The sequence below is a fragment of the Apodemus sylvaticus genome, chromosome 11 (assembly GCF_947179515.1).
Source record: "Apodemus sylvaticus chromosome 11, mApoSyl1.1, whole genome shotgun sequence".
NCBI lineage: Eukaryota > Metazoa > Chordata > Mammalia > Rodentia > Muridae > Apodemus > Apodemus sylvaticus.
In genome coordinates this window covers 78,241,187-78,267,103 of record NC_067482.1, presented here as the reverse complement: position 1 = coordinate 78,267,103, position 25,917 = coordinate 78,241,187, and the positions used below count along the sequence as shown (strand labels likewise).

At 52.2% G+C, this 25,917-nt stretch overlaps 2 protein-coding genes across 10 annotated transcripts in view; one reads left to right on the top strand and one right to left on the bottom strand.

Moving 5' to 3' along the window:
* The window catches only part of Sfi1 (SFI1 centrin binding protein), a 65,213-nt gene extending 56,825 nt beyond the window's left edge, over positions 1-8,388 (top strand). For 5 of the 6 annotated variants that reach the window (XM_052198437.1, XM_052198436.1, XM_052198438.1 and 2 more), the window contains 12 exons: positions 776-872; positions 2,959-3,119; positions 3,521-3,595; positions 4,232-4,306; positions 4,409-4,585; positions 4,658-4,917; positions 5,598-5,702; positions 5,812-5,998; positions 7,052-7,193; positions 7,297-7,375; positions 7,943-8,054; positions 8,133-8,388. In XM_052198437.1, coding sequence (XP_052054397.1) covers positions 776-872; positions 2,959-3,119; positions 3,521-3,595; positions 4,232-4,306; positions 4,409-4,585; positions 4,658-4,917; positions 5,598-5,702; positions 5,812-5,998; positions 7,052-7,193; positions 7,297-7,375; positions 7,943-8,054; positions 8,133-8,237 — 1,575 coding nt within the window. In that variant the 3' untranslated portion in view covers positions 8,238-8,388. The remainder of the gene's footprint in view (positions 1-775; positions 873-2,958; positions 3,120-3,520; positions 3,596-4,231; positions 4,307-4,408; positions 4,586-4,657; positions 4,918-5,597; positions 5,703-5,811; positions 5,999-7,051; positions 7,194-7,296; positions 7,376-7,942; positions 8,055-8,132) is intronic. The other variant, XR_007980157.1, reaches the window with a different exon arrangement.
* Positions 8,332-25,917, bottom strand: part of Pisd (phosphatidylserine decarboxylase) — a 42,942-nt gene continuing 25,356 nt past the window's right edge. Inside the window, exons 1-7 of one of the 4 annotated variants that reach the window (XM_052198444.1) lie at positions 14,417-14,603; positions 12,795-12,960; positions 11,082-11,318; positions 10,732-10,870; positions 10,376-10,522; positions 9,968-10,128; positions 8,332-9,436 (exon numbers count right to left, since the gene is read on the bottom strand). In XM_052198444.1, the coding sequence (XP_052054404.1) occupies positions 9,212-9,436; positions 9,968-10,128; positions 10,376-10,522; positions 10,732-10,870; positions 11,082-11,318; positions 12,795-12,960; positions 14,417-14,469 (1,128 nt within the window). In that variant the 5' untranslated portion in view covers positions 14,470-14,603 and the 3' untranslated portion in view covers positions 8,332-9,211. The other 3 variants (XM_052198446.1, XM_052198447.1, XM_052198443.1) reach the window with 3 other exon arrangements.

Here is a 25,917-nt window from a genome sequence, read left to right as displayed (position 1 = left end):
GGCTGGCATCTTCTCACAGATGTTTAAGACAGCCTGGCCAGCCCCTGCCTTGGGAGATGAACAGATCTGGTTAGTTAATGCTCTGAAGAGAGACCACTCTGTGGGAGAGCAGTTTATGATTTGTGAGGCTGGTACCATGCTTCATCTGGCTCTGATCTCTTTAAATGTGTTTAGTGGTACTGGTGAGCTGTTCGAGCCTGAGGGCCTGAGTTCAAATCCCCACACCCATATAGAGTTGAATATCACTGTATGTAGCTGGTCTTTGGTACTTTGTGAGTTCTTTTTCTCACCTTTTATCCTTCCTGGCTTCACTCCCTATCACCAGATAGGAGAGAAAAAAGAACACACAAACACACACACACACACACACACACACACACACACACACGGGGGGGGGGGGGAGAGAGAGAGAGGGAGAGAGAGAGAGAGAGAGAGAGAGAAGGAGAGGGAGAGAGAAAGAGAGAGCTTAATGACTGACAACCACCAACTGCCCATTAGGGCTCTAGCACTTTTATACTCTCTGAAAAGTTCTCAGAATTCCAAATGTCACATGATCTGCAGCTGGCAAGTCACACCCCTGCTGGAGCATGAGGTAGTCTTGGTCAACTGCTGCAGACAGTCTGAAGCAGCCCATATCCCCAGACCTGAGACCGAAACCAAAGCAGTTCTCATCACAACTGCATGTGTCTGTAACTCTGTCTTGGAGTTAGAGTCACAGTGTGTCTTTGATATGAAAGTATGCAGTGACTACTGTATTTTCTCTGCCTGTCCCTAGGTCCTGGTCCAGTGGCGAGAGGTTGCATCAGTGCAGATATATTACCGACAGAAGGAGGCAGCTGCCCTCAGGGAGGCCCGGAAATCACTGGACAGGGGTAAGAGAGGCCTGTGGGGACCAACAGTAATGGGGAATGTGAGCACAGGCCTTCCAAGGTTCCCTGTGCTCCACAGGCTCTGTCCATGTGCTCGTTCCCTGTGCTCCCGTGACCAGGACGCTTCAAACAGGAACTCATTTGTCTCAGTGTCAGAGGCCAGAGGCTCTGCACGAGAATCCTTCCTGGGCTCTGCTAGCTTCTGGTTGTTGCCCTCTCTGGCCTTCCTTGGTGATGTATGTGTGTAGTATGTATGTATGTATGTATGTGTATATGTGTATATGATATATATTTATATAATATATAAATGTATTAAGTGAGCTTTAAAGTAATATTATTCACATCATACCTGAGATGCTCAGAGTCTGGTACTTGTCCTTGAGACTGGACCTCAATAGCCAGTCAGTACAGAATAGCTGGGGTCTTACTGGGTCAGGAAGCAGGGATGACGAGGTGGCTAGGCAGTCTACAAAGTGGGGTGCCGCAGTAGTGCCTCTGTGGTGCTGGAATCCCAGAAAGTTCCTGGAAAACTGTTTATTCTTAATCTGTGAAGCTTGAAGTGCTGATTTTGCTATGAGCAAGGGAGTAAGTAGTCGAAGCGCTCTCAGGGCCATCTCTGAAGGACTTTTCTTTCTTTCTTTTTTTAAAAGATGTATTTATTTATTATGTGTAAGTACACTGTCACTGTCTTCAGACACTCCAGATCTCATTACAGATGGTTGTGAGCCACCATGTAGTTGCTGGGAATTGAACTCAGGACCTCTGGAAGAGCAGTCAGTACTCTTAACCGCTGAGCCATCTCTCCAGTCCAGGAATAGACTTACGAAGTACAGGCTTGTAGTCCTAGCCTTGGAGGCCGGAAGGAGGCGTGCTGGAGCAAGGAGCTTGAGGGCAGCCTAGACCACACAGAGCGTCCTTCCTCTTTCTTTCTCCCGTTCTCTCCTCTGTAAGATTACATCATTTCTCCCTTCCCTCTCCTCCCCACAAACCACTTTTGCTCTCTTTGAAATCCTGGCCTGTTTTCTTGTTACTGTATGTATCCTGCTCAGTCAGTACAGTGTTTCAGAGCTGACCACTTAGTAGTGGATAACTAACTGGCAAGCTCTTTCCTGGGAGAGACTTTTTCTCCCACAGCATGTCTTAGCTTCCCAGTAGGTCTTTGTATAGAGCTGAGGCCTCGTGGGCCTTTCCTCATTCACCGTGACATCAGTGTCCATCAGTGTTGTTCCTGTGCAGCTCATATTTGGGCCGTCACATGGATGGTTTCTAACATTATAGGAGACACAGTGACACAGCAAACTCCCTGATCTGAATCTTTTCTTCCCTTCTTCCAACATATTCCACACTCAGGTGTGGGAGTGTTTTGTAGATCTATCTGTTGGGTCTGGGTTCTGTTACTCTGCATTTTGTCCCCTCTACTTCAGTACCTTCTTGTTAAGTTGTTACTTAGTGATGATGCTATAGTGGTAGCGAGGGAGATAGATACACTTAGGGCTACATCCAAGATGCAAAATGGCTGGTGGACACCATCCAAGATAAGGCTTGTGACTGCTGCCTTCTCTGGAGCCTGTGAATGGCTGCAGAGGTACCTCCTGTATTAGGCATTCCCAGGCCCCAGGGCACAGCCTGCACCACGGGGCTCAGAAAGATCACTTTATTGCTCTCTTGGTCATACCACAGGCTCACATGACTTCACTCTCTGAGCTTCATTTCCTGCCTCTTAAACTGAGGCTGTACCTTCTCCAAGGCTGGGCTCCAGCAGGAAGTTCCCTTTTGGTACTAAGAGGTCCTTCTACATGCCTAGCATGTTGGTGTTGCTCTGTGAGGCCTGGGACACCTGCAATGACTGTGGACAGCTATGGGACAGCACTTAGAGATGCAGCGAAAAGAAATTCTAGTTCCAGTTTCCAGGCTACAGAGATGATGAGGCCTGGCTGGCCTTCCACAGTGGCCATGGATCCTGTGGTGGTTTTCTCACAAAAGGCTGGCTGTCACATCACATAACCTCTCCACAGTCTAAGCTTTCCCATGCCACCAAGTCATTTATGAATGAACAGTACAGTTTTCAGCGGACTTACATCTGCTTCAGGGCGTCTCCGGAACTGGTTTCGGCGCTGGCGGCTCTGTAGCCAGAGGGAGGCCCAGCAGAGACTGCAGCTGGAGCAGGCCGCTCAGCATCACCGCTGGCAGCTGCTGATGGAAGCTATGGCCCGGTGGAAGGCACACCATCTGGGCTGTGTCAGAAAGAAGGTGAGGCACGTCAGGGGTGTCTTGAGCAGGTGCTCGTGTCCTGGGGAGGGGTCTCCAGACAGAATTCTCGGCAGCCAGTATTAGTGCTGGGATTCTGCAGACACAAGGCTGCAGGAACTGCTGCAGGCTCCCATGAACATAGGAATAGCCAGTCTCAGAGTCAAGGCTACCCCAGGAGAAGGCTGCTCAGACGAGAAACTGGCTTTCTCCTGACCCCTGACTTTTTAGATCTGGGGAAACTGTGGGGCTGTCAGACCCCTAACCTGGGCAGGGACGCTTGGCATCTGGGACAGCTCTTAGCAGAAAGGTGTTCACTTGGGTGGAGTGTCCCCACGCAGCAGCCCCAATGACCCTGAGTTAGGTGATATGTGGAGTCTGACCCTTGTGCATTTGCTCTCCAGTTTCTGCAGAGGCAAGCTGCCCAACTCCTGGCACAGAGGCTCGGGCGGGCCTGCTTCTGCCAGTGGAGGAAGCAGGTGAGGACCAGTGCAGCACTTCTCGTCTACGGGCAAGACTTCAGCCTCGAGCCATCTCAGCCCCACATCTAGTTCAGTCTGTAATACTGCCTTTGTCCCAGGGCTCCATCCCTGTGCCTCACCCCCACCCCTGCACTGTCAGCCTCCTTCATATGCCAGTTGTAGAAGGCCAGTCTCTTCGATTCAGGTTTCTCTTACAGTGTCACCTTAAATACACTGGAATAATACCCAAAAATTAATGTGAAATGAATTTCAAGTCTTTGATGGGGTCTTGAGAAGAAACCAGAAGGCCACACACAGTCTGCTCAGGAAAGCCAAGTTTATAGTCCACTCTCACTCTAGGCCGGAGGGCCTTCCGGCTCTGCTCCCTGCTCCCCCAGCATCGCTCTGTGAACCCTTTGGCTCTGTCCATTCACCACCTCTGACTGCCTTGTGCATTCTTCCTTTTGAACTGTCCTTTTTCCGTTCACAGTCCCTGAATATATTAGCTATCTCAAGGTGAGGATGAGGCCAGGGCCTGACCCCTCCCCACAGACGGAGGGTTGATGCTCCTCCAGCTGGTGAGCTGAGCTGAGAGTGGCCATTGGCATGCTGCCCGTGCATTCCTCTGAATAGCCCAATCTTTTTGGTCCACAGCTGGCAGTCAGGAAGCAAGAACAGTGGGGTACAGCCCGGGCCCTGTGGTTCTGGGCCTTCTCACTACAGGCAAAGGTAATGGTTCTACCGTTCCCTGGGAACTCCTGCCTTCCTGAGCTGCTCTGGGCTGGGTCGTGGGATCCCTCATGGAAGCCTGAGTCTCATCTCTTGTGCAAGGTGTGGACTGCGTGGCTGGGCTTCATACTTGAGAGGAGGAGGAAGAAGGCACGTCTGGAACGGGCCATGCAAGCCTACCACCAGCGGCTCCTACGGGAGGGTGCCACACGGCTTCTGCACTTCACCGCTGGTATGAAGGCCTTCCGACAGCAGCTCCAGACCCAGCAGCAGGTCAAGGTAAGCCAGAGCTACGGGTGGGGAGCTGGCAGGGCAGGGCAGGGCAAGAGCTGATGAGAAGTTGTGTTGTAGGCAGCCCACAGCCTCCACTGTGCAGTCCGCCACTGTGCTGAGCTATGGAAAAAGAAGGTACTTGGTCCAGACAAGACTTCTCAATCACCAGCACCCACCACATTCAGCAGGAGAGTGACATTTAAGGATTCCTTTCTCTCTGGACATGCTGCTGAGGCTGGAGATGCTGCCCTGGAGACAAAGAAGCTGCGAGCTCCCCCGTCTCAGGGAGTCCTGGGTAGTTTGGCAGTAGCTGCTGGGGAGCCCTGCCTCCCAGATCTGTGAGTGGCCCGTGGTTCACCTCTGCCTCTGGTTCTAGAACAAAAGCTGGGTGCACACAGGCTCGGCAAACAGCCATGGGAAGGACAAGATGAGAGTGCCACAGCCTTGTCACACCAGAGCTGCTCAGGGGCCTGTTCTGAGGAGACTGTTGTCCCTTCCTGTGCGACATCCACATCTCCCTCATGCCTTGTCTTAAGCTCGTAGCCTCTCTTCCTCCCTGTCAGAAGCCCAGCTTTTTGTGGGTACCTGATCTCTCCAGCTCCTTGGGTGGCTTCTCTCAGCCCCATGCGCACCACCCTCGAGAGGCAGTTGTCATTCCCAGAGTAACCAGCACTGAGTCTCAGGACTCACGGTGGGTAGAGTGTTGTGGGCCAGCCCCTATTTGTCCCTAGTCTTTCCCCTTCACCCCCAACATTGGCAGAACCTGAGTATCTCAGAGGGTCTTGTGATAGGAAAGAACATATGCTGTCTGTCAGCTTGCAAAGAAACAGGTGCAGCTCTAGCACCCGGGAATCAATCAGGCGGACTCCAGGGTTGTCTCGAGCTGCCTATGCTCAGACCTACCCTGTGCACATGCTGGCCTTCAGTCCCCCTGCAAAATGCCAAGGACTGAACCTTAGCAAGATCCTAGGTCCCCTGCAGACCTTGTCAGCCCAAGCAACAGACTATTTCTCTTCAGCAATGCGGCCCGCTCATCACGGAAACAACCCCGACGTCCGTCCTTCCTGCTGGACCATTTGGGAAGCCAGAGGTCTCCAGAGTGGGGCACCCTTGGGGAGCAGCAGTAAGTCCAAAGGCACTGAAAACTGTGTATTCCTATATTTTATTGGATGTGTGGTCCCTTTAATCCAGAGAAAGGTTCCATGGTGTGACCAGCTTCTGCTTCTGCTCAGGTTAGAGAAGCCCCTGGAAAAGGGTCAAAGTCTGACTCGGCCGGGAGGCTCCTCCCCGGTGAGACCCTTCCTACCTGTGGCCCTGCCGAATGTTTCTGGTCCGAAGCTGCCTCCTGAGGCCAGTCCAGGCCTGGAGCTGCTGCCTCCCTCCTCCTCCATGCCCCATGGGGCTGTAGGTGCTGCCAGGGTGAGTCTCCTGTGGTGCTTGTCCTCCGACCCTTCCTACTCTTCTTTCTAGAACACCTTGGTCACTTGAGAAGCTTAGGTGCCCTGCACACTAGGCCTGAAACTGCAGTGGCTGGTCTGCTAACACCCTAGGCCTTGAGAAACGCCTGCTGTCGAGACTAAAAGACCCTCATGGGTGGGCTCCCAGCAGGGCCTCTGGCCTTGGGGGACAGGCAGGAGCTTGGAGTGGGAAGAAGAAATTGAGGGGCTGTTGTAGGCCCCACATCTGGCCTGAACTCAGAGCACCAAGTGGCTGGGGCAGCCGTGAGCCGTGGTGTGATTAGACATGCTAGTGCTCTGGCTGTAGCTTCTCACTGTGGGGCAGGACTTGCTATGGTAGGTATGGTGAGGGAGAAAAAGGAATCAGGGTCACTTAAGAAAGAATTTTTTTACTAAAAGAAGGAATCTGGGGTGGGGTCCAGTGTCTGCTAAGGCCGATGGTTCCTTTTACCTTATCAGATTTGGGAGAGCAGCACTCAATGGCCTTGAGTATCTACACTGCAGGGCAAAGCGCCACCTAGAAGAGCATAGGGCACACAGGGTCCTGGGCAGAGGGTCCTAGGCAGAGGTTGCCAGGGGGTGCTCCTGAAAACAGCTGGCAGTTCCTAAAAGTTGGTGCTGACTGGGGAGGGGTAGAGACAGGAAGGAGGCAGTTTCTGGTGAAGCGTGGCTGGTAACAAGTGACATATCCCAATCCCAGCACTTAGGCCATGGAGCAGGAGGATGGAGCTCAAAATGAGCCTGGGCTTTATAGCAAGACTCGTGTCTCAGTAAATTAGTATTTAAATAAGTATTTAAAATAGTGGCACACAGAAGAAGAGGAGCCTTGGGGATGCAGGAGTGTGGGGTAGAAGCACCACACTGGACCAGTCTTCCCTGAGGCTGAACAGGCAGGGCAAGGCCTTGTGTGTGTTGGCTAGTGACCCTCGTCACTGCAGGCCCAGTGGGCAATGGATCGGGACTTCCCCGGAGTCCACTCTAGCTTGTTCAGCATCCACCCTTCTTTCCTCTACAGGGGTCAACAAAGCCCAGCATCACTGGACCTCAACCTTGGGTGTGTCCATCCTTAACCCGGGACCCTGATCCCTATCTTCTCCTCCCTGGAGAGTCCACAAGCACCAGGACTGGGCCTGGTTATCGGGCTGAGGCTACAGTGAGTAAGTCAAGGCGCTAGGACCACCCTTCCATCAAAGCCCTTCCAGTCCTTTTGGTTCTAAAGCGGGTGGTGGACAAGGTGAAGCTTACCTTCCTGTTGCGCAGGCCACACAGAACTCGAAGCTGAGTTGGAGGGGATCCAGCAGCAGTTACAGCATTACCAAACCACCAAGCAGAACCTCTGGTGAGGCCCACCAGGTGCCCTGGGACTGCCTATGGGAATAGCTGTGGCTTGGAAGGGCAGTTGGTTTCATTTCCTGTAGCAGGGGCTGGGACTCCTCTGTGCTCTAACTCCAGGGGTTGGGGTAAGTGTCCTCTGGCACCTTTATCCACTCTCTAGAAGGGCCAATTGGCCTTATCTAGGTTGGAAGTCCTGCTTTCCATTTGAAGGCTATGTAAAGCCAAGCCAAGACTTGCCTGGGTTCCATTACTTATCCAACAACCATAACTGTAATGCTAGCGAGGGACAGACAGGGTGGGCCTGAGTTCTGTTACACCCAGTGTTCTGGGAAGTGTCAGCATAACAGCAGCTTTCAGAGACCTCAGGGAAAAGGACTGGTGCCCCTAGAAAGGGGCAGGAAGAGTAGTCTTTACACAGGCTCTGAGTTTTACACGGGCTTCGCTGTTTGCTGGGGAAGACAGAAGATTATTGGCCTTTCTCTCGAAGCACTTTATTAGCCAATATGCCTCTTCAAAGGGCTTCCTTGAGGCTGTGCCAAGAACCCAGCCCGATAGGTGTCCCCATTTCCAGGTCATGCCAGCGACAAGCCAACAGCCTGCGTAGGTGGCTGGAGCTAAGCCAGGAGGAGCCAAGATCTGAGGACCTTCATCTAGAAGAGCAGGTGAAAACAGAACTGGAGGAGGTAAGACCCAGGTCAGCCCAGGGCCAGCACCTCGCTGTACTTCCTTTCAGCTTTCCTTGTCCCCCCCCCCCCCCCCAGGTGGAACTACAGATCCAGCAGCTGGCTAAGGAGCTCGAGGCCCAGCGTCGGCCTGTTGGTACATGCATTGCTCGAGTGCGGGCCCTGAGACAGGCCCTGTGCTAGTGGGCTCGCCCCTGGGGGACAGATGCTCTCCTTCACAAGGCCTTGGACACCCCACCCCACCCCACCCTCAACAACAAAATACAAAGCTACAATGCAGTTTTTGTTTTGTTTTTTAATTTTAAAATGTCTTGCAATTAAATGAATTACTGTTGAGACGTCTCCTACTTTTCATACAAAATACTGTACTACTGATACAGTTGAAAAAGTTAAATGATTTCTCCTGCAAGAGAAATTCATGGCATTCCCAAGATCAACATGAGCTCTGGTCTTGTCCCTAGTACTGGGCTCCCCATGGTCTGCACACCTGTCTTCTAGGCACTGACCACACCCTCTGCCCCCAACAGTCCCTAGACCAATAGCAGCATGCCCTCCACTTCCCCTCTGGACCCCACCAGGCAAGTCCAGCAAAAGGATTCGGCCAGTTTCTTAGAGCCCACAGAGGTCTACATCATTAGTCGTTGTCCTCAGAAGACACTGGCAGAGTCCAGGACAACACACTCAGCAGTGTATAAATGATTTTACTTTTCCAGCAAGCAGACAGGTGAAATTTTGGGAACAGAAAGCAGTTATGAAGGCCATGCGGCCTGCTCTAGGAAGACAGTAAATCCACAGTCTGTGCCCAGGAGGTACCTCACCCTGTGACAGGTGGGGCGCAGCTAGAGGGTGTGGCAGTACACAACCGTTCTCACAATGCACAGCCAGGAATTGGGGGTGGGGAGTCTGCCTTGCACAAAATTTTAGAACACCCCTCAAAGTGATTTGGGGGTCACATCACACCCACCCACTCTCTGAAAAGGGGCCTAGGTCCCAAGAGACCCAGAACCTCTCCTCTGCACCTCTGGACAGGCAGGAGCACATCATTCAGGTCCTGTAAGGTCAACCCCACAGTACTCCTCACCCAGACAGCCTGGGGCTCCGCTGAAGACCCTCATGCTCCTGTGCGGGAAGATCCCTTGGCAGCCACACCAAGAGGACTAGAGGGAGCCCAGTGCTTCCCCAAAGCGGATCTTCTGCCCGGCCTTCAGCCTGAAGTTGAAGTCCTTGGGCGCCTCAAAGATGAGCACAATGGTGGAGCCCAGGTTGAACTCCCCAAGGGGCTCGCCCTTGCGCATGGGAATGCCCTCCTTGTTGGCATGAGTTGCGAAGCTCAGATCATTGTAGGAGCCCTTGCTGTACCTGGGGCTGTTTGTGTGCAGGTCCTAGGGGCAAGAAGGAAAAAGTTAATTAGCATTGTTGCCTATCCTCAACCCTGCCCAGCCCGGGTGACAGAGACAACCTCTCAGGGCAAAGGCCGAACACTAATCAACACTCCTAGCACCTGTGTGACCTCGACAAGGAGGGGCAGGAGTCGAGACATAAATGCTGCAAGGCTGGCGCCAGCAGCCACTCACACCTAAAAAGGCCGAGTGGGTACCAGATTTTCTCACACAAGCCAATTCTACTCTCCCACAGGCTCCATCTTTGCCTCTGATCAGGGCTCCTGGCAGAAGCAGTGTGTTAGGAGTGGGATTAGTTCCTTCACCTCACCAGCCATCTCCAGGCAGGTGAATGGCCACAGACTGGGCAACAGGAAGACTGGGTGGGCATGGGTGTGCGCAGAGTAGCTGCTCAGCAGAGCCACGCCAGGCCGGAGCTGGAACACCCCTCCCCCACCATGAAATTGATAAGCTTAAAGATCTGGCTGTACAGCAAACGGAGTGGTTGGGCCCAAGACGGTTGGTTTTGCTCACTCGGTCGAAGTGGATGCGGATAGAGCCCACGTTGGTGGCTCCCACTGCTGTCAACGAGAAGAACCCATGTTTCCAGTCTCCAGTTAGGACTACACGCTCGTTGTGACAGAAGAGCTCTTTGATCCATCGGGCCATGCCAGGGTTCACTGACATCAGGGAACCTGAAGAGACAAGAGAACATGCTACCTTCTGCTCCGAGCCTGATGTGTTCTCAGCAGAATGCCGCAGAGCCAAGAGGGACTCAGGTGTCCCGAAGTCTAAGCAGGACCACAGATACCCTTGCCTGTGCCAGCCAGCCTCAAGTAGTCACCTGGCCTTGACAACACCAGCCTCAAGCTCAGTCCTTACAATCAAAAGGCCAAGGGCCTTTAAAGCCCAGAGGCATCTGTCTCCCACCCCTGGGCAGACCTGGGAAGTGGCGCCGATGTGAGACAGTCCAGTCAGTCGGGGAGTGGAAGCAGTGGTAGTCTCCTGGGGCCAGGTAGATGACACAGTGGTAGAGCTCATTCCCTTCCCGGGTGACCAGCTGGTTTCTGAAGGAGTCGCAGGAGGAAGCTGTTGGATGAGACAGAAGGCTCCAGGTGCCATTGATCCCCAGGGAGCCTGCCTGCACGAAGCCTTGCTGGAGCGCCCACAGAGACTTGGTTACAGCAGCCTGCTGCCCAAGGCCTTCCAGGCCTTTATCCCTCAGCCCCCACCCATGCCTTTGGTTATTAGCCTTTGCTGCCTACCCCAGCTCCAACTCTGACTAAGCGATGACCCACCTGGAGAGAAGGGCAGGTCCTCTGTACAGGCTCGAGGGCCCAGGAACGACTCCAAGGAGTAGGTTACGCCCTTTACCTGCTCCACCTCAGAGTTCTTCACCTGCCCAAAGGTGAGGATTTTGCCATCGGATGGGCTGGTCTGGAGGAGGCAGAGTTTTGATGGTAAGGAGGGGTGGTCGTCACCTTCAGTTGCTCCCCAAACTCTACCACCTGCCAAGTTCTCAGGGAGCTCCAGTGTAGGGCATAAGGGAGAGTCCCAGAGCACCACAGTCAATGTGGTGCTGCTAAGCCTGCTTAAAGGCAGACAGGATCTCATTTCTTAATGAGCGGAGACAAGGGCCAGGCCTTACCACGCAGTGCAAGCCGCAGACAGGCCGCGCCTGAGGCTTCAGCTTACGCCGGAAGAACTCGCTGAGGTTTCGGTAGTGTTGCAGGTCCTCCACTGCAGCCTCTGTCATGTTCACCCCGAAGGTCCAGATATACAGGCTGTAGACTGGCCTCCGGAGCCAGTAAGGAAGTTCCACCTGATTGAGGCGACCACAGGCACGTGACAGCAAACGCGTTGGCACGGACTTATACAGGGACACCTGTAGGCCACAGCACAGAGGCTGAGTTGGTCACAAAGTTGAGTGCTTTCATACACTCCAACACTCCATCCCCATGTGAGTGAGTGAGTGAGTGAGTGAGAGAGAAAGAACTCTAGAGAAGCCACCATGAAGGCCCAAGTGTTCAGGCTGGTTTGTGAGGTGGTTGTTTCTCAGAAGGAACCAGACTGCTCACCAAATACTCAAAACAAGGGCTGGATATACATGTAGCCTGTATCATTTTTGCTATTTCACACAAAGATCAAAGAGCAGGTGCCTTTGTCCCAGAGTGGAGATGGGGCTGAATAGTGTTGGTTCTTGGAAATGGAGGATGTGAGCAGGAACAGACCTGGTGCAAGCCTGAAAGACCACCTTGTCCCAGCTCACTGCCCACACTCCAGACACCTCAGGAAGGCATCAGGCTCCCAAGAGCACAGGGCAGCCCTACAGTCCTGAGCATCCTCTTCAGAGGAAGCAAGAATGGCGGGTTCACTCTCAGATCTACATCCACATCTGCACCTGAGCAAGCCCACGGCTCTCCACAGAGGCAGGAGGAAACGTGCTGTTACCCTCTAGTACAGAGCACCAGGAGACAGGTCCAAGTCCCACTTTCAGGCCAGAGGGTCCCGCAGAACACTTGAGCGTCTGCTACCACTGCTGTGGTGGCAGCACCAACTCCCTTAGGAGTGAAGTAATTTTACCAAGTTTCAACAGTCCTTCCCTGCACTAAATCAGTATCTCCTGACTGATGTTTAGTGACTTAGGCAAACAGAGCAATACCATCAAGTAGCCCAGGCTATGCTCTAGTGTCTTAGTGTACTACCTTGTACTTTCGTGGTGCCTACCTAGGCTACCAGTGGCCTAGAAGCAACAGGGCTTCCTTTTTGGAGTCAGTCTATCAAGAAGCTGAGAGCAAGAGCACCTTCCCAGCCCACGTGGCCAGGGCCTGCCTGGGGCAGCTGCCTGTGCAGCCCTGAGCTTCTCCAGTATGGATTTCCAACTAAAAGGCCCAGCCTGGCTGCAGGCGTCCTAAACTGCCCTCTGCTGTCTAGAATTTACTTGATGTTTCTTACAATCACCTGTTTTCTTCTGCATGTAGAAATCAGGGAGATTGTTTTCTGATTGACAAATATAAGTTCCTTCCAAAACTAGCGCAGTTCTGGACTGTCACAGGGCTGCCAACCAAGCAACCTTCTCACACATACCTACTTAAGAGTGCAGTCTCGACAGGTGGTGGTGGCACACACCTTTAATCCCAGCACTTGAGAGGCAGAGGCAGGTAGATTTCTGAGTTTGAGGCCAGCCTCGTCTACAGAGTGAGTTCCAGGACAGCCAGGGCTACACAGAGAAACCCTGTCTTGAAAAACAAACAAACAAACAAACAAACAAGTGCAGCCTCTGCTAAGTTGTCCCCTCTCTGTGCCTCCCCTTCAGGCCTGCCTAGGGAGGGCCACGGGTAGGAGGCCCATTTACACTTACCCTGCTCATGGGCCTCCATCCCACCCGGCTGAGGGGTCTGAGGGCACCGAAGGGCAGGAGATAGTGGAGGATGGTCAGGGGCCAGGAGCGCAGTTTCAGAGCAGGTCTAGACATGCAGCTCAGCTGGCCTAGCCTCCGCCGTAGGGCCAGCTGGGGGAAGTGCAACCTGCAGGACACATGTCCACACATGGCCTGGGTCAGTGCCTAAGCCTGAAGGACACTGGGGAGCAACCCCCTCAGCCAGTGCCATTCCTGCCCCCCTCAGTCAGTGCCATTCCTCCCCCCCACTCCCTGGGCCCCAGCAAGCTGCCTCTCCCTCCAATGGAACCAAAGAGTTCCAGCAGGCACTGCAGTACCTGTTCCATTCCCACCAACTCTGGCTGTGAGTCAGGGGCCTGGCTGCCTGACTACTGGGCCTGCTTCCCAGTGTCTCCCACCTGCCAGCTGACTGAGTAGGTGGCAGCAGGAGAGGGGCAGGGCAGGCATGACTCCTAGGAACCGCTAAGGCAGAGCACCAAGTGCAGCAGAGGCCCAGTAAAGGCCTCGGAGCCGTCCACTCCCTGGAGGGAAGGTGAGAGAGCCTGCCACCAGCTCCCATGCTAAGGAGGGCTGAGACCCAAAGACAGCTCTGCCCTCACAGCTGTCAGAAAGATGAGACACAGTGCATGAGCCTGGACAGTTGGGCGACACTGGCCAAGTCTTCTGTTACTCCATTGTGGCACCTGGGGGAATCTTCAGTCTTTTGCTTCCTCGTCTGCTAAATGATAGGGTGTAGCTGTGGCTTCATCCATCTCTCCAAGCCTCCTCCACAGGGTCGGGAGGCTCTCTGGCTCTCCACCTAGGTCCACAGTCACCTCCCTGCTCATGCATGACCCGTGGGGCCCACTGGATTTACAAGTTCATTGTCTTCTAGTCAGCCAGCTTTCCAAAGGCACAGAGAGGCCTTTTCACTGTAAGCTCAGCTTCCTGAATGCAACTAAGTTCCCAGTCACACAGTGGACATCATGAGACTATACTGCCACCCACTCTGAGAACATTTGAAAAACCACATTTGATTAACCAAGCTAAGGCTGCCATCTGAGCCTTGCTCAAGAGACGCTGAGGCCCGTCTCCTAGAAACCGAGCAAACTGAAGAACAAAAGAGGGGCAGCAGAGAGAGAGAGCGAGCTGGTGAGCGGCTCAGGCGCAGACAGCACACAAACTGTCAGGCGGTCCCCCTTTCTCCTCCACAGGACCCACTATGTCTTTAAAAGACAGGAGGAGGTGGCGGGGACCAAGCCAAGACAAATCAATACTCTCCTGCCCTGCAGGCTGCCCTGCCCAGGTCACTGCAGAAGAGCAGACACCAATCCAGGAGAGCTTGGGGGTGTATGGAGCAGGGGTCTCGAGTGGGAGAAGGGGGCCTCGACTCAGGACAGAAGCCCACTGCTCCCCGCCCACCCTCGCAGCCAGAGCCATGGGTACCTGAAGTGGGTCTCCTCCTCAGGGCACAGGATTCCCTCTTCAGGCCCCTCTAGCCAACCCCTTACTCCCACCTCCACACTGGGGCCACGGACGCCACGGACGCTCCTGCGATTAGGCTGGGGTACATTTAAGGTTAAGTCTCGTGGGCAGCATCTCACCATTTCGCTGCTGCTTGGAGCTCTGGTCCTGGCTGCTTCTCTGACTGACACATGCTGGGTAGGCACAGGGAGGGTGCTGGTGTGCGAGAGTGTGCTCGCTTACTTGCTCACTCGCTCGGGCGGGCTGGCTGGCTCACTCGCTCGCCTTTGTTTTCTCCTTACTCCCCTTCCCCTCAGCAGAGGAACGTCAGTGTGGTTGGTCACTGCTCCAGTTGTGGTGCCAATGCTTCTAGTTTCGGTTCACTCTTGGTGGCTGACAGGCACAGGTTAGAGGACCACAGCTACAGCAAACAGACAGGTACCAGTCACACACTATTTGCATCTCCTGATCAGGTCACCTGCTCTGGGTTTGCCGCTAGGGCAGAAGCCCTTGTCCTGGGCCATCCCTATCACTCAGGTTGGTCACCTGTCTGGTCCCTGCTCTGCTGGAGGGCATCAGGTGGGTGAAGCCCTGGGGCTGTCTGCTCCAGCCAGCCTGGTAGAGAGGTGACCAGATATTGCCAAGACTTCTAGGCGCCACTGGGTTCCAAAAGCACAAGGTGGGAATCTGAGCCCTCTGCTCCAGGCTGATGGCCCCTCCCTCAGAGGATCTGACCCATTTTCCACTCAGGTAGCATCTGAGGAATGACAGAGTGGGCAGCTAGCCAAGGACATCCAGGTAAGGCATCATGCAGTGTGCGCTGTAACATGCTGTAATCCCTCCTGGCCTGAAAGCCACTAAATCCCAAGTATGTTAGAGGCCTCGGGGAGAAGGGCAAGGCCACCAAGGCCTGGGGATGTACAGATTTCTCCCTGTGACTGCGGAAATGGAGGACTGCCCTACTCTAGCACACAAACATCTTCAAACTTTTCTCAAAAGATGGCAGCACTAGGTCAGCACACGTGGAAGCCCCATCCCATCAGGCCAGGGCTTCCCGTGCTTTAGGCTCAAGTGAGCCTCTTGCTAAGTTCTCCATCCACCATACCAGTTAGTATGCTCCGACCACTCCTACACCGAGTGCACGCACACCATTCTGGCCAAGCAACGGCTGGGGTGATGCGCCACTGTGAGCTGGTGCCAGGCCTCAGAGGCTCTATCATTGCTCTACAAAGTCCAGGCTTTGAAACAGGAGCAGAACTCACAGCCAGGATTAATAAGGAAACATGTATGACCTTGTGGAATGTGGGGGACCACATTCCCCCAAGAATGTGGTTTCCTGTCAAGGTGTCCATACTGTCCTGGGATGGACAAATAGGATGCTAACTGTGGCAGCTCTGAACACACAAGCCTGCAATACAGCTCAGCTAAGATACAGGTTCTCAACAGAGACTCAAACGGAACCTAGACATTTGGTTCTCCCACAGTGCTATGAGGGGCCAGTGAGGCCCTTCTAGGCTGGAGTCTTGGACAAGCTGGGTGTCCCATCAGGGCAGGGTGGCCTGGATTCCTCCTGCCTTCAGCAAGGCGGGTCAGAGACTGGGGGGGGGGGCCCAGCCTGCACTTGCCCACAGTGAGGGCAGGCACGGACGAGCAGCGCGTTCTCGCCTTCATCAGCCTTCTTTCCTACACTGCGATAACTAAAACTATCAAAAGCAGACCCCACAGAGCACCCGGGGAACAGGCTGAGGGAGTCCTGTCCGTCCAGCCTGGAGCTGCAAGGCCAGGGCCAGCCCTCAGCAATCTCTCGTGTCCCCTCTGAAGCTAAGCAGCTTCAACAGCAATGCTCTCATCTTCCCCAGGCCCCCACCTCCCCCGAAGAAGCCCTAGGACCCTCCCTAGCCTCTGAGTGAGTCCTGGACAAGGAGGAGCACTGAGGCAGGCAAGTGCTGACCCCACAGCCTCTGAGAGTCAAGTGCATCCTGGAGAGGCTAGCACAGACTTCCATCACAGGCCTGGGCATCCGTCACCTGGCCCATGATAATCAAGAGGGACCTCAGGTAAGCGTGCCTGACACTGCAGTCCTGAGTGCAGCTCAAGGACGCGGAGAGTCGCTGCCGCTCTCCCAGCCTGTTTTCATCTGGAAACACGGAAATTCCTTTGCCCACTTCCCTTGAGACTCAGGACATGGTTATAACCAAGGTCAGACCAACCTTGAAACCCTTATTTCCTACCTCAACCCTGTGGCTCCCCCAGCCTTACCTCCCTTTCTAGCAAGGGAATACTACAAGAAGACAAAAGGGGCGATTCTGAAAGGGGAGCCCAAAATATGAGGCAGTTCCGCCCAGTCAGTAGGAAGTAAGGGCCGGCGCAAGCACATGGGGGGAGTTCTGTGAGGACACGCTCTTCTGGGGCGCACAGCCACGCCCTTCTCCATCCACTGCTGCTTGGGACGAAGGCAAGGATACCTGGTCCGTAATGGAATGGAACATTCCAACGGAAGTCAACAAATGCAACAGCCCAGTTAACAGTTAGTATACGTATGGGTGTGAGAGGCGGGGTGGGCACTGAGTGGGTGGGTGGTATAGGCGTGCTCTGGGGTTTGTGCACACCTCCCATTTCTGCCTTGGTAGGTTCTGCTCTGGGCAGGAGATGAAAGGCAGGCGGACTCCAGCCCTTCCTGAGCAAGAGCCCTGCAATGCCCAGATCATGCAGCTCCTGCTCCCTTTCACTCACGCCCCCACCCTACAGGTTTTCTTCCCCAGCTCCCTGAGGCAGGGCCCCCTGGCAGCTGTGTCCAGGGAGACAGCTAACTCCTCTGCCTCTGTATTCCTGGGCTGGAGGTAGACAGACTTCACAAGTAACAGATAGGAAAACCCATCCACCCTGGGCAAATCCAGCAATTCTTCTGGGAAGTCATGGGCATGGAAGATGCGACAAAGAGAAGAAGGCTGGATGGCCTGTCATCAAGACAGCAGCTGAGGGTGGGGTGAGAGAAAGGGACAGACAAGTGTTCTTCAATTTCTCAAAGAAAAAAAATCTCTTGCCCCAAGGCAGAGACAGTAGGTCACTGACTCCTGGCCTCTGAGGTTGTTTGGTCTACAAGGGTCTACATGTTAGGTTGTAGACCTAACATGGCTGAGGCAGCACAGGAGAAAGGCATGCTGGGAGCCCAGGGCCACCCCCACTGCCTGCCTGGACTTCCCACACCTCCCAGCATCTTGCTCACTTCCTGCCCAGCCTTTGGGGGACTAGAGACGCTTCAGGGTGTGGAGGAAATGAGCTCAGGCAGACCAGCTGCCTGGGGTGGGGGCTTACGGGGACAGGAGAGCAAGACCTCCAGAGGGACCCCCCCCCCTGTGGGTCCCGCTGTGAAAGAGCCAACTCCATGTGCTAGAAGGCACTCCCACCCAGACCTCCTAGCCTCGGGGACAGGGAGGGAAGAGCCCTGAAGAGCTTGCCTGCTGCCACAGGTCCCACTTGTGGCTTCTCTCAGCTGTCACTCCAGAGAACAGCCTCACTGCAGTTTCTGGGCGCTGGTCTTCAGGTCCTCCAGCTTTGGCTAGGTTCTGAAGCTTTAGCCTCAGAGCAGGCAGGGGCTCTGGTTCCAGCTGAGGGCGGGGGCAGGAGGAGCAACACCAGACACTGTTAAAGCTAACACTCCCTCTGAGCTCCAAGCCGAGCAACAGAAGCCCGGAGGGCCCTTTAAGAGGAGGTGCTACAGGCTGGAGAAAAGAGGAAGAGGCCAGCAGGGGCCCTGGCCCCACCCTGTCATAGTCTCCAGACTGACCAAAGACTATGACCGCTCCCCAGCTCGCCACACAAGGCCCAGTAGAGAAATGCGGGCCAGCATTCCCCAGAGGATGCCTCCTGGGACTTCAGGGACCCCAATCCTCAGCTTCTGGGTGGCTTCTGGCTATGGCCCTTGTCACCAATCCTGCAAGACAGAGGCCTTGTAAGGTCTGTCTTCACTACAAAGCTACTTCCTGCATCACCTCCAGAAGTTCTACAAATACGTTAATCCTTACAATTTCTTCCAAAACCCATCATAAAGTAACAAGGTTAACCCTGGCAACTTCATCTGCCCCCAAGGCAACAGAACAGGACACATAAAGCCCAGACCCTAGAAGCAAGGTGGATGGATGAAAAAGAGAAGCTTTTAACAGCCGCTCACCCACAGCCTAGAAAACATGCAGTACTGGACACACCTTGTGGAATTCTCTTTCCTCACCCTGGATGGGAAGATCCCGGACCACAGTGAGCAGACCACCCTCTACTCAAAGCTGCCCAGCGGGCACTCAACTAACATAAAAGGAAATGAATGGGCCTCATTTTCTAGGGAAGGAGGAAGATCTGCTGTGGGGTCAACATTCTAACAAATGAACTTCACGTCTGTGCAGTCAGATCAGCAATGGCTGAGTGGCCTTGGGAACCTCAGTGTTTTCATGCGAGACTGCTACAAAGGGTTCACTTACAGCTCCTCTGACCACACAGAATTTCATTCCCTAAGTAACCTGATTGGAACAAGATGACATCCTGTCATCTTAGAGACGGTGGGTGGGTCACAAACCTGAAAAATCACTGCCATTGTTTAGACACAGCCCCACACACCTGTCCTCTTCACCTGGATCAAGCCCAAGCAAGTGCTATGTGACAGGCTCAAGGACTATGCTGCAGCAGAGGCAAGCAGACACCTAGAGGGCTGTCCTGTGAGACTCCATGTATTATTCCGCACCCACACCACACCATGAGACTGGGACACAGACTGCACGGAAGCTGCCTTTATTCACGTCATCTCTGCACCGTCACCTCTGCACCGGCAGACGGTGCCAATCAGTCCCTGACCCCTGAAGATTATCTGGAGTCTGGGGGAGTGGCTCAGTTCATAAAGCACTGGCTGTGCAAGCTGGAGACCTGACTTCGATCCCTGGGGACCTGGGCACCACATGTTTTCTTTGTAAGCAAACACCTTTAGGATTTCAAATGATAGTTAACAGGTGAATTTCTTTCTGGGGAACCCCACCCCATCATAAGATTGGCTCTTAAAATCCAACAAACAAACAAACAAACAAACAAACAAAAAAGCCAGGCAGTAGTGGCGCACGCCTGTAATCCCAGCACTCTGGGAGGCAGAGGCAGGCGGATTTCTGAGTTTGAGGCCAGCCTGGTCTACAGAGTGAGTTCCAGGACAGTCAGAGCTATACAGAGAAACCTTGTCTCGAAAAAAACCAAAAATCAAAAAAAAAAAAAAAATTAGTTCATTAACTAAACAGAGGTCCCCTTTGAGATACCTCTATGTCCCTCTATTCTGGGCCTCTCCTGGCTGAGACTGCCACCTAGTGCCAAAGGGAGATTTTGTAGGCTTGAAGACCACTTAGTTCCCAACAACTGATGGCAAGGGATCTGGAGCCCCTTAGTAGAACATAGGCTAGACCCAAGATGGGTGACTTTAGTGCATTCCCTGCCTCCACACTAATGCTCTGTGTCAGGGATTAGGTGTAGTTGAGGGACAAGGACGGCAAGTGCTCAGTCACCTCTTATTCCCCAAGTACCCGGAGGTGAGTAAATACGGCTGCTATCTCTGAGTAGCACAAGAAATCACAAGCAGGTTCATCTCCCACATGTCCATAGAAAGCCTGGGCAAGCAGGAAGTGCTCTCCACACAAGATTCTCTCAGTCCTCCTCAGTTCCTCCTTTTTGTTCAGAAATGCCTTATAGGAACCTCACCATAAACAACTTCTAGAAAGCCCTGTGGCCCAGCGCATTCACCTCCAGGTTGAGAGCACTACATGGAGACTGAGAGATGGCTTGCTTAGGGCAGGAGACACCCAGCAGAAAGCCTCCAAGTCATTACCTACCAGCCGAGGGGACAGGCCTTGTTTGTTTCTTATTTTATTTTATGCTGTCCTGTCCTGTCCTGTTTCTGTCAAGATGCCTAGAGTCACACTCAGTAGCCAAGTCAGCATGGAACTAAGTAGGTCCCAAGTAGTGCTGAAATTGTGGCACTCCCCTGCCTCAACCTCCTAAGATCTTGGATTATAGGCTGGCCTTGTTTTTAAACTGCACGTTTTGACACAGGCCTCAGCTTTCCCACACAATGGCAACCCAGTGCAAGGTAGCAATCTCCCAGTGGGACAGAGTTGGGCTTCAGCTGAGGGAGGCAGGAAGAGAAGTTACACTAGAGCACGGTTGGAGGCAGAGCATGGGTCCGCACAGAAGCAGCAAAGGTGCAGGTGCGGCCTGGAGATCCCTGAGAGCCCTCCCTCTTCTAGAACCCAGTTCTCCAAGTACAGGCCAGAAGTGTCGGAGGCCGAGCAGGTGAGCAGGCTTCCCACAACCACGTTCACTACTTGCCTATTTAACATGTACAACTGTTTTCTCAATACCTACTGTGTGCTCCTTGCCTGCACATACATACACAGCCTCCTCTGAGAACTGCAGGAAGTCAACCGCAGCCCTGCTTCTAATAATAATACAGCTACACAACTTACACACACTTAAAACTGTCCAAGCATGTGCAGTACTGTCCACAGTTGTGCACATGCTGGCATTGCGTGTTCCTCTGTGCTAGGCAGCAGCACCCTGAGGCGTGGGGCAGGGTGGACAGACTGAGAGGTGACTGTCTACCATCTGTGCTTTACTCATTCCTCAAATCCTTATCTTGTATCCTATATTTAAAGAAACCTCTAGGCTGAGGCTGACAGTAAGGAGGCAGGGAGAAGTGGGCGTCCTTGGCCGGCAACCCAGTCCAAGCCTGGCCTCCATACAGCTGCCTCCACCGCTCCTCAGACCATGTTTACACACAAGGCCCAAGATGGAGCCCAACCTAAGCATCCTTGCTTATGTTTCTCAAGTGCATAAAACAGTATTTAAAGGCAAGAATTTACAGCGCAATGTACTTTTAAAAATGCAAAGAAAAATAAAATACAGCACATGGAGATAAAGCAAGCATCAGTATTAACAACTACTGGGCAGTGGTCTTCCCTGTAGTAACTGACTTTCTTGACTTTTGTACTCCATACGGAGGTGTTTGCAGGGCTGGAGAGATGGCCCAGCTGGTGTAGTTCTTGCCTGAGTTTAGATCTCCAGGATCCTCATAAACAAAACCTGGTGTGGAAAAAAATCCCCCAAACCATAAAAACAAAAACTAAATGTGCTGTATGCACCTGTACCCCGGGGACGACCAACTGAGAGGCAGGAGGCTCGCTACACGTGCAAGTTCCAAGACAGTGAGAGACCTTGTCTCAAAGAGCAGCAGCCCAAAGACTGACACCTGAGGTTGTCTTTTGGTCTTGACCACATTGCAGTTTTCTGTGCCTATACAGCACCTGTTCCTACCCCCAAACATACACATGAATACAAGCATGCACATTAAAAAATAAAAGACTGCACAAAAAGTTCACATGTATGTGTAATCAAACACATGGGAAGCTGAGGCAGGTAGACCATCAACTGACACTAGCCTGGGCTACACATTGAGACTTGCATCTCAAAAATAAAAACAATAAAGCCGAGGCCAGGCCTGTCTGTCTGTCTGTCTGTCTGTCTGTCTCTCTGCTGCTGCCTGCTGCCTATGGGTCAGGACTAAGCTAGGCTCCACACCATTTCTGTCTGCTTCCCATCACGACAGTAACAGACTAACCTCTGAAACTGTAAGCAAACCTCCGACTAACTGCTTCCTCTCCTAAGAGCTGAGGTGGTCACGGTGTCTCTTCACAGCAACAATGAAGGCCTCTGGTCGGCCCAGCAAGGCAAACAGCTCCAGCAAGTCTTGCCCTTCACCTTTCTTCTCCTTGCTGAACAGTTAGATTACATTTCGAGCCCCCAGGGTCCGTTCCCGTATTTGGCCACTGACTCATTCCTGAGACAAAACACCAAGGTCCAATAATCAAATTCGTTATTCGGCCACTACACTCAATCAGGACTTACCAACTCCCCTCAGCACAGACTCTGCTTTTCTCTTTAGAAACCCTCTCCTGAAGAAAAATAAAACAAAACAAAAACCCTCTCCTGAAAACAACAACAACAAAACCTGCCTGCAGCTTGCTGTCCTCACACACCCCACCCCTGTAACAAATCTTTGTGCTGAGAATTTGCTGTCTGGGTATGTCCTGTATGACTCTGGGGGCCTCCAACAATCCCTTACAAATAGCACACAGTAATTAAGATACTTCCCTCTTCTTTCTATTCTGTAGGAGTGCTGTTTCCCAGAGCAATGCATCTTGGATAAAGAAATTTTAGCCGGTGATGGAAGGAAACACTTTTAACCCCAGCACTCAGAAGGCAGAGGCAGACAAATCTCTGAGTTCCAGGCCAGCCTGGTCTACAGGGCAAGTTTTAGGGCAGCTAGAGCTACACAGAAAAACCCAGTCTTGGAGAAGAAAAAAAAAAAAAACTCAAAAAAATTATTTTAAATTTTTTAAAATGTGTTTGGTATGCATGTCTATACATATTCCACATGCATGCTGGAATTCACAGGAGGGTATCTCTGGGGCTGGGGAGCCATGGAGCTATGGGAGCAGGACTAGAGCAAGAGAAGGACTGAGTGTGTCCAAGCCCTGGGAATCTATTCCTAAAACTGGCAGGAGTAGGATCATTACCCTCTGTTCAGGAACCTGCAGACCTAGCACCAACCTTCGCCTCACCAGAGGAGGTCATGAAACCCAGTAGCCAGGATAACCTTCCTCTCCTCTTACAAGGTTCAACAGTACCTAGAAATTCATCCTTATGCAAATAAGCCATCCCCAGGACCCTGGCCCCAGCCAATGATGTACACTCACTCCCCACAGGTTATTAAATATCCTTTGTTTTCCCCATTGACCAAACTGTCTCACTGAAGCCTGTTTCCAGACAGCCCACAATCTGTTGTCCTCACTTGCTGCTTGAGGTCTCTATTCCCCCCCCCCCCACACACACACACATACCCCATCTCATTTCCGGCCTTACTTCCCCACATAGGATTCACCAGTTGTGCCTGCAGGCTATCCTGCAGGGCAGGGAATAATGGATGTAAGATCCTCTGTGTTAGCATTAATTAGGCATTTCCACTGACCTGCTCTCCGGGACCAAGGGACAGCAGCTTACATCACCATCTGCTGCTGTCAGGTGCACCAGGTGCAGTGCACAAAAGGCCCTGGCCACCCTAGATCTGTCTGTCTGTCTTGTCTGATCTTTCCCTCTCTCATGTCCCCACTCCAAGCTGGCCTTTCCCTCTCCCCCATCGCCCAGTAACCTCTTGCCCTGTATCTTAAGTGTGGCTTGATTTTAGTGGCACATCTTGGCACATGCCCAGAGAGGTACTCTGGCCACTTTACCCTAACACACTGGAGCCACAATTATGGTTGTGAGCCATCACCACGCTCACAACCACGCTGGGAAGTACACCTGGTTTCTCTGCAAGAATAAGTGGTTCTTAACCACTAAGCCATCTCTCTAGTCTCCTAATCTTGTATTTTGAGACTGGGTCTCTCATAGATAGACTAGGCCAATAGGGCCCCAGAGGCTGATTTGTCTCCACCTCTGCAGCACTAGGTTACAAGTACACATTACCATTCCTGCCTTTTGCCTCTTGTGAGAGCCAAAGTTATGTTTTAAGTTTTAATTACTATGTCTAAAAGATCAACGAAACAAAAATGCCTTTAACCTGTAAATCCCTTGCCCAAGGACACATACTGAAGGCTACTGTTTATGAGAGATAGTATGCACATGTTTTTACCCTGTAAACAAGTTTATCTGACCCAACTGCACTGGATGTGCTTGATCATATGTGTGTGGACATACATGAGCAGGAAACACAGCAGGATGTACGACTGCCCAATTGGATGTAAACCGGAGGTTCGCAGGCAGGAGATATGTTGGCTATAGGCTTGCCCCTGATTAGATTTGGTTGGAACTACACACCCTGTGGATCTGCCTTTTTATGTATATGAATTTTTTAAAGATTTACTTATTTATTATATATATATATAAGTACACTGTAGCTGTCTTCAGACACACCAGAAGAGGGCGTCAGATCTCACTACTGATGGTTGTGAGCCACCATGTGGTTGCTGGTGATGGTTGTGAGCCACCATGTGGTTGCTGGTATTTGAACTCAGGACCTTTGGAAGAGCAGTCAGTGCTCTTAACCCCTGAGCCATCTCTCCAGCCTGGATTTGCCTTTTTAAGGCCCTGCAAAATGTAACTTATTGTCATTTTCTGGGAACCCAGGAATGGACCTGGCCAGAGTACATCATCCTGGCTAGTATTTAATTAAAGCTTGTTTCAAATGTTTCAAAATTGTGGTAGTGATCTTATTCTCACCCAGCAGGATTAACACTGTTGAAGCAGGTCCTCAGGCTTGTATGGCAAGCAGTTTATAGATTGCTACCTTCCACGCCCCTCTGTTCTGTTTCTTTTTTTTTTTTTTTAAAGATTTATTTATTATATGTAAGTACACTGTAGCTGTCTTCAGACACACCAGATCTCTTTAAGGATGGTTGTGAGCCACCATGTGGGTGCTGGGATTTGAACTCATAACCTTTGGAAGAGCAGTCGGTGCTCTTACCCACTGAGCCATCTCTCCAGCCCCCTCTGTTCTGTTTCTAAAGGATTACATATTTGTCAAAGAAAAGTGTCCATGGAACTAAATTTGTTTTGCTTTTTTTTTTTTTTTTTTGGTTTTTTGGATTTGGTTTTTTCAAGACAGGGTTTCTCTGTGTAGCCCTGGCTGTCCTGGAACTCACTCTGTAGACCAGGCTGGCCTCGAACTCAGAGATCTGCCTGCCTCTGCCTCCCAGAGTGCTGGGATTACAGGCGTATGCTACCACCGCCTGGCTTTGCCTTTGTTTTAGAGGCAGATCTTGTTGTCCAGGCTGACCCTAAACTCATGGGCCTAAGCAATATTCCTTCCTTAGCCTCCAGAGTACTAGGACTCTAGGCATATGCCACAAATATTCCCGAGTGGTGTAGGCCACTCTGAATGAGACCCTCATGTCCGTTTGCTTTGTTTTGAGACAAGGTCTTACTGTGTAACCCAGGCTGTCCTGGAGCTCCTTAGACAGACTAGGCTGCCCTGGGAGTAAAGGTGTATGCACTACATGCCCAGTCCCCTCATCTGTCTTTTACTTTCATAGCCTTGTAAGACCAACAGAGAGGACTGGCACTTTTCAGTTAAGATTCTCAGGTCCAGAGGAAACTACAGTTTCCTCAAACTCCGGAAGGCAGTCCTGAACTACAGGAGGAGGATTTCGGGCAGTTAGGTAAAAGCCAGCATTCCTCAGGGACACATGGGGCTTGTTCCCCTCTATCAAAAGGAGCCACTTCCCTTAGCACTGGCTATCCGCACTGCCTTTAGACACCAAAGCTCACATTGGACTCCAGACTCCCTCAGAATCACAAGTTATCAGTTACACACTTCAAAGTTCACACACGCCCTTGTCCTTTTACCTCAAGCTCCAACTCACAGGCTTCCCTCCCCCAGCTACTCATTCTTATAACCCTGCTGTTTTCAATGTGCTCTCTCTGTCTTCTTGAGCTTTCCCTCTCTCTGTGTTCCTCTCTCTGCCCTAGCTAGTCTCGCTCTCATATCCGTAAGAATGACCTTCCGTTAACCGTACCACGGAGGACTCACGTCAACAGTTGACACGAGGAAGCCTTCATTTTC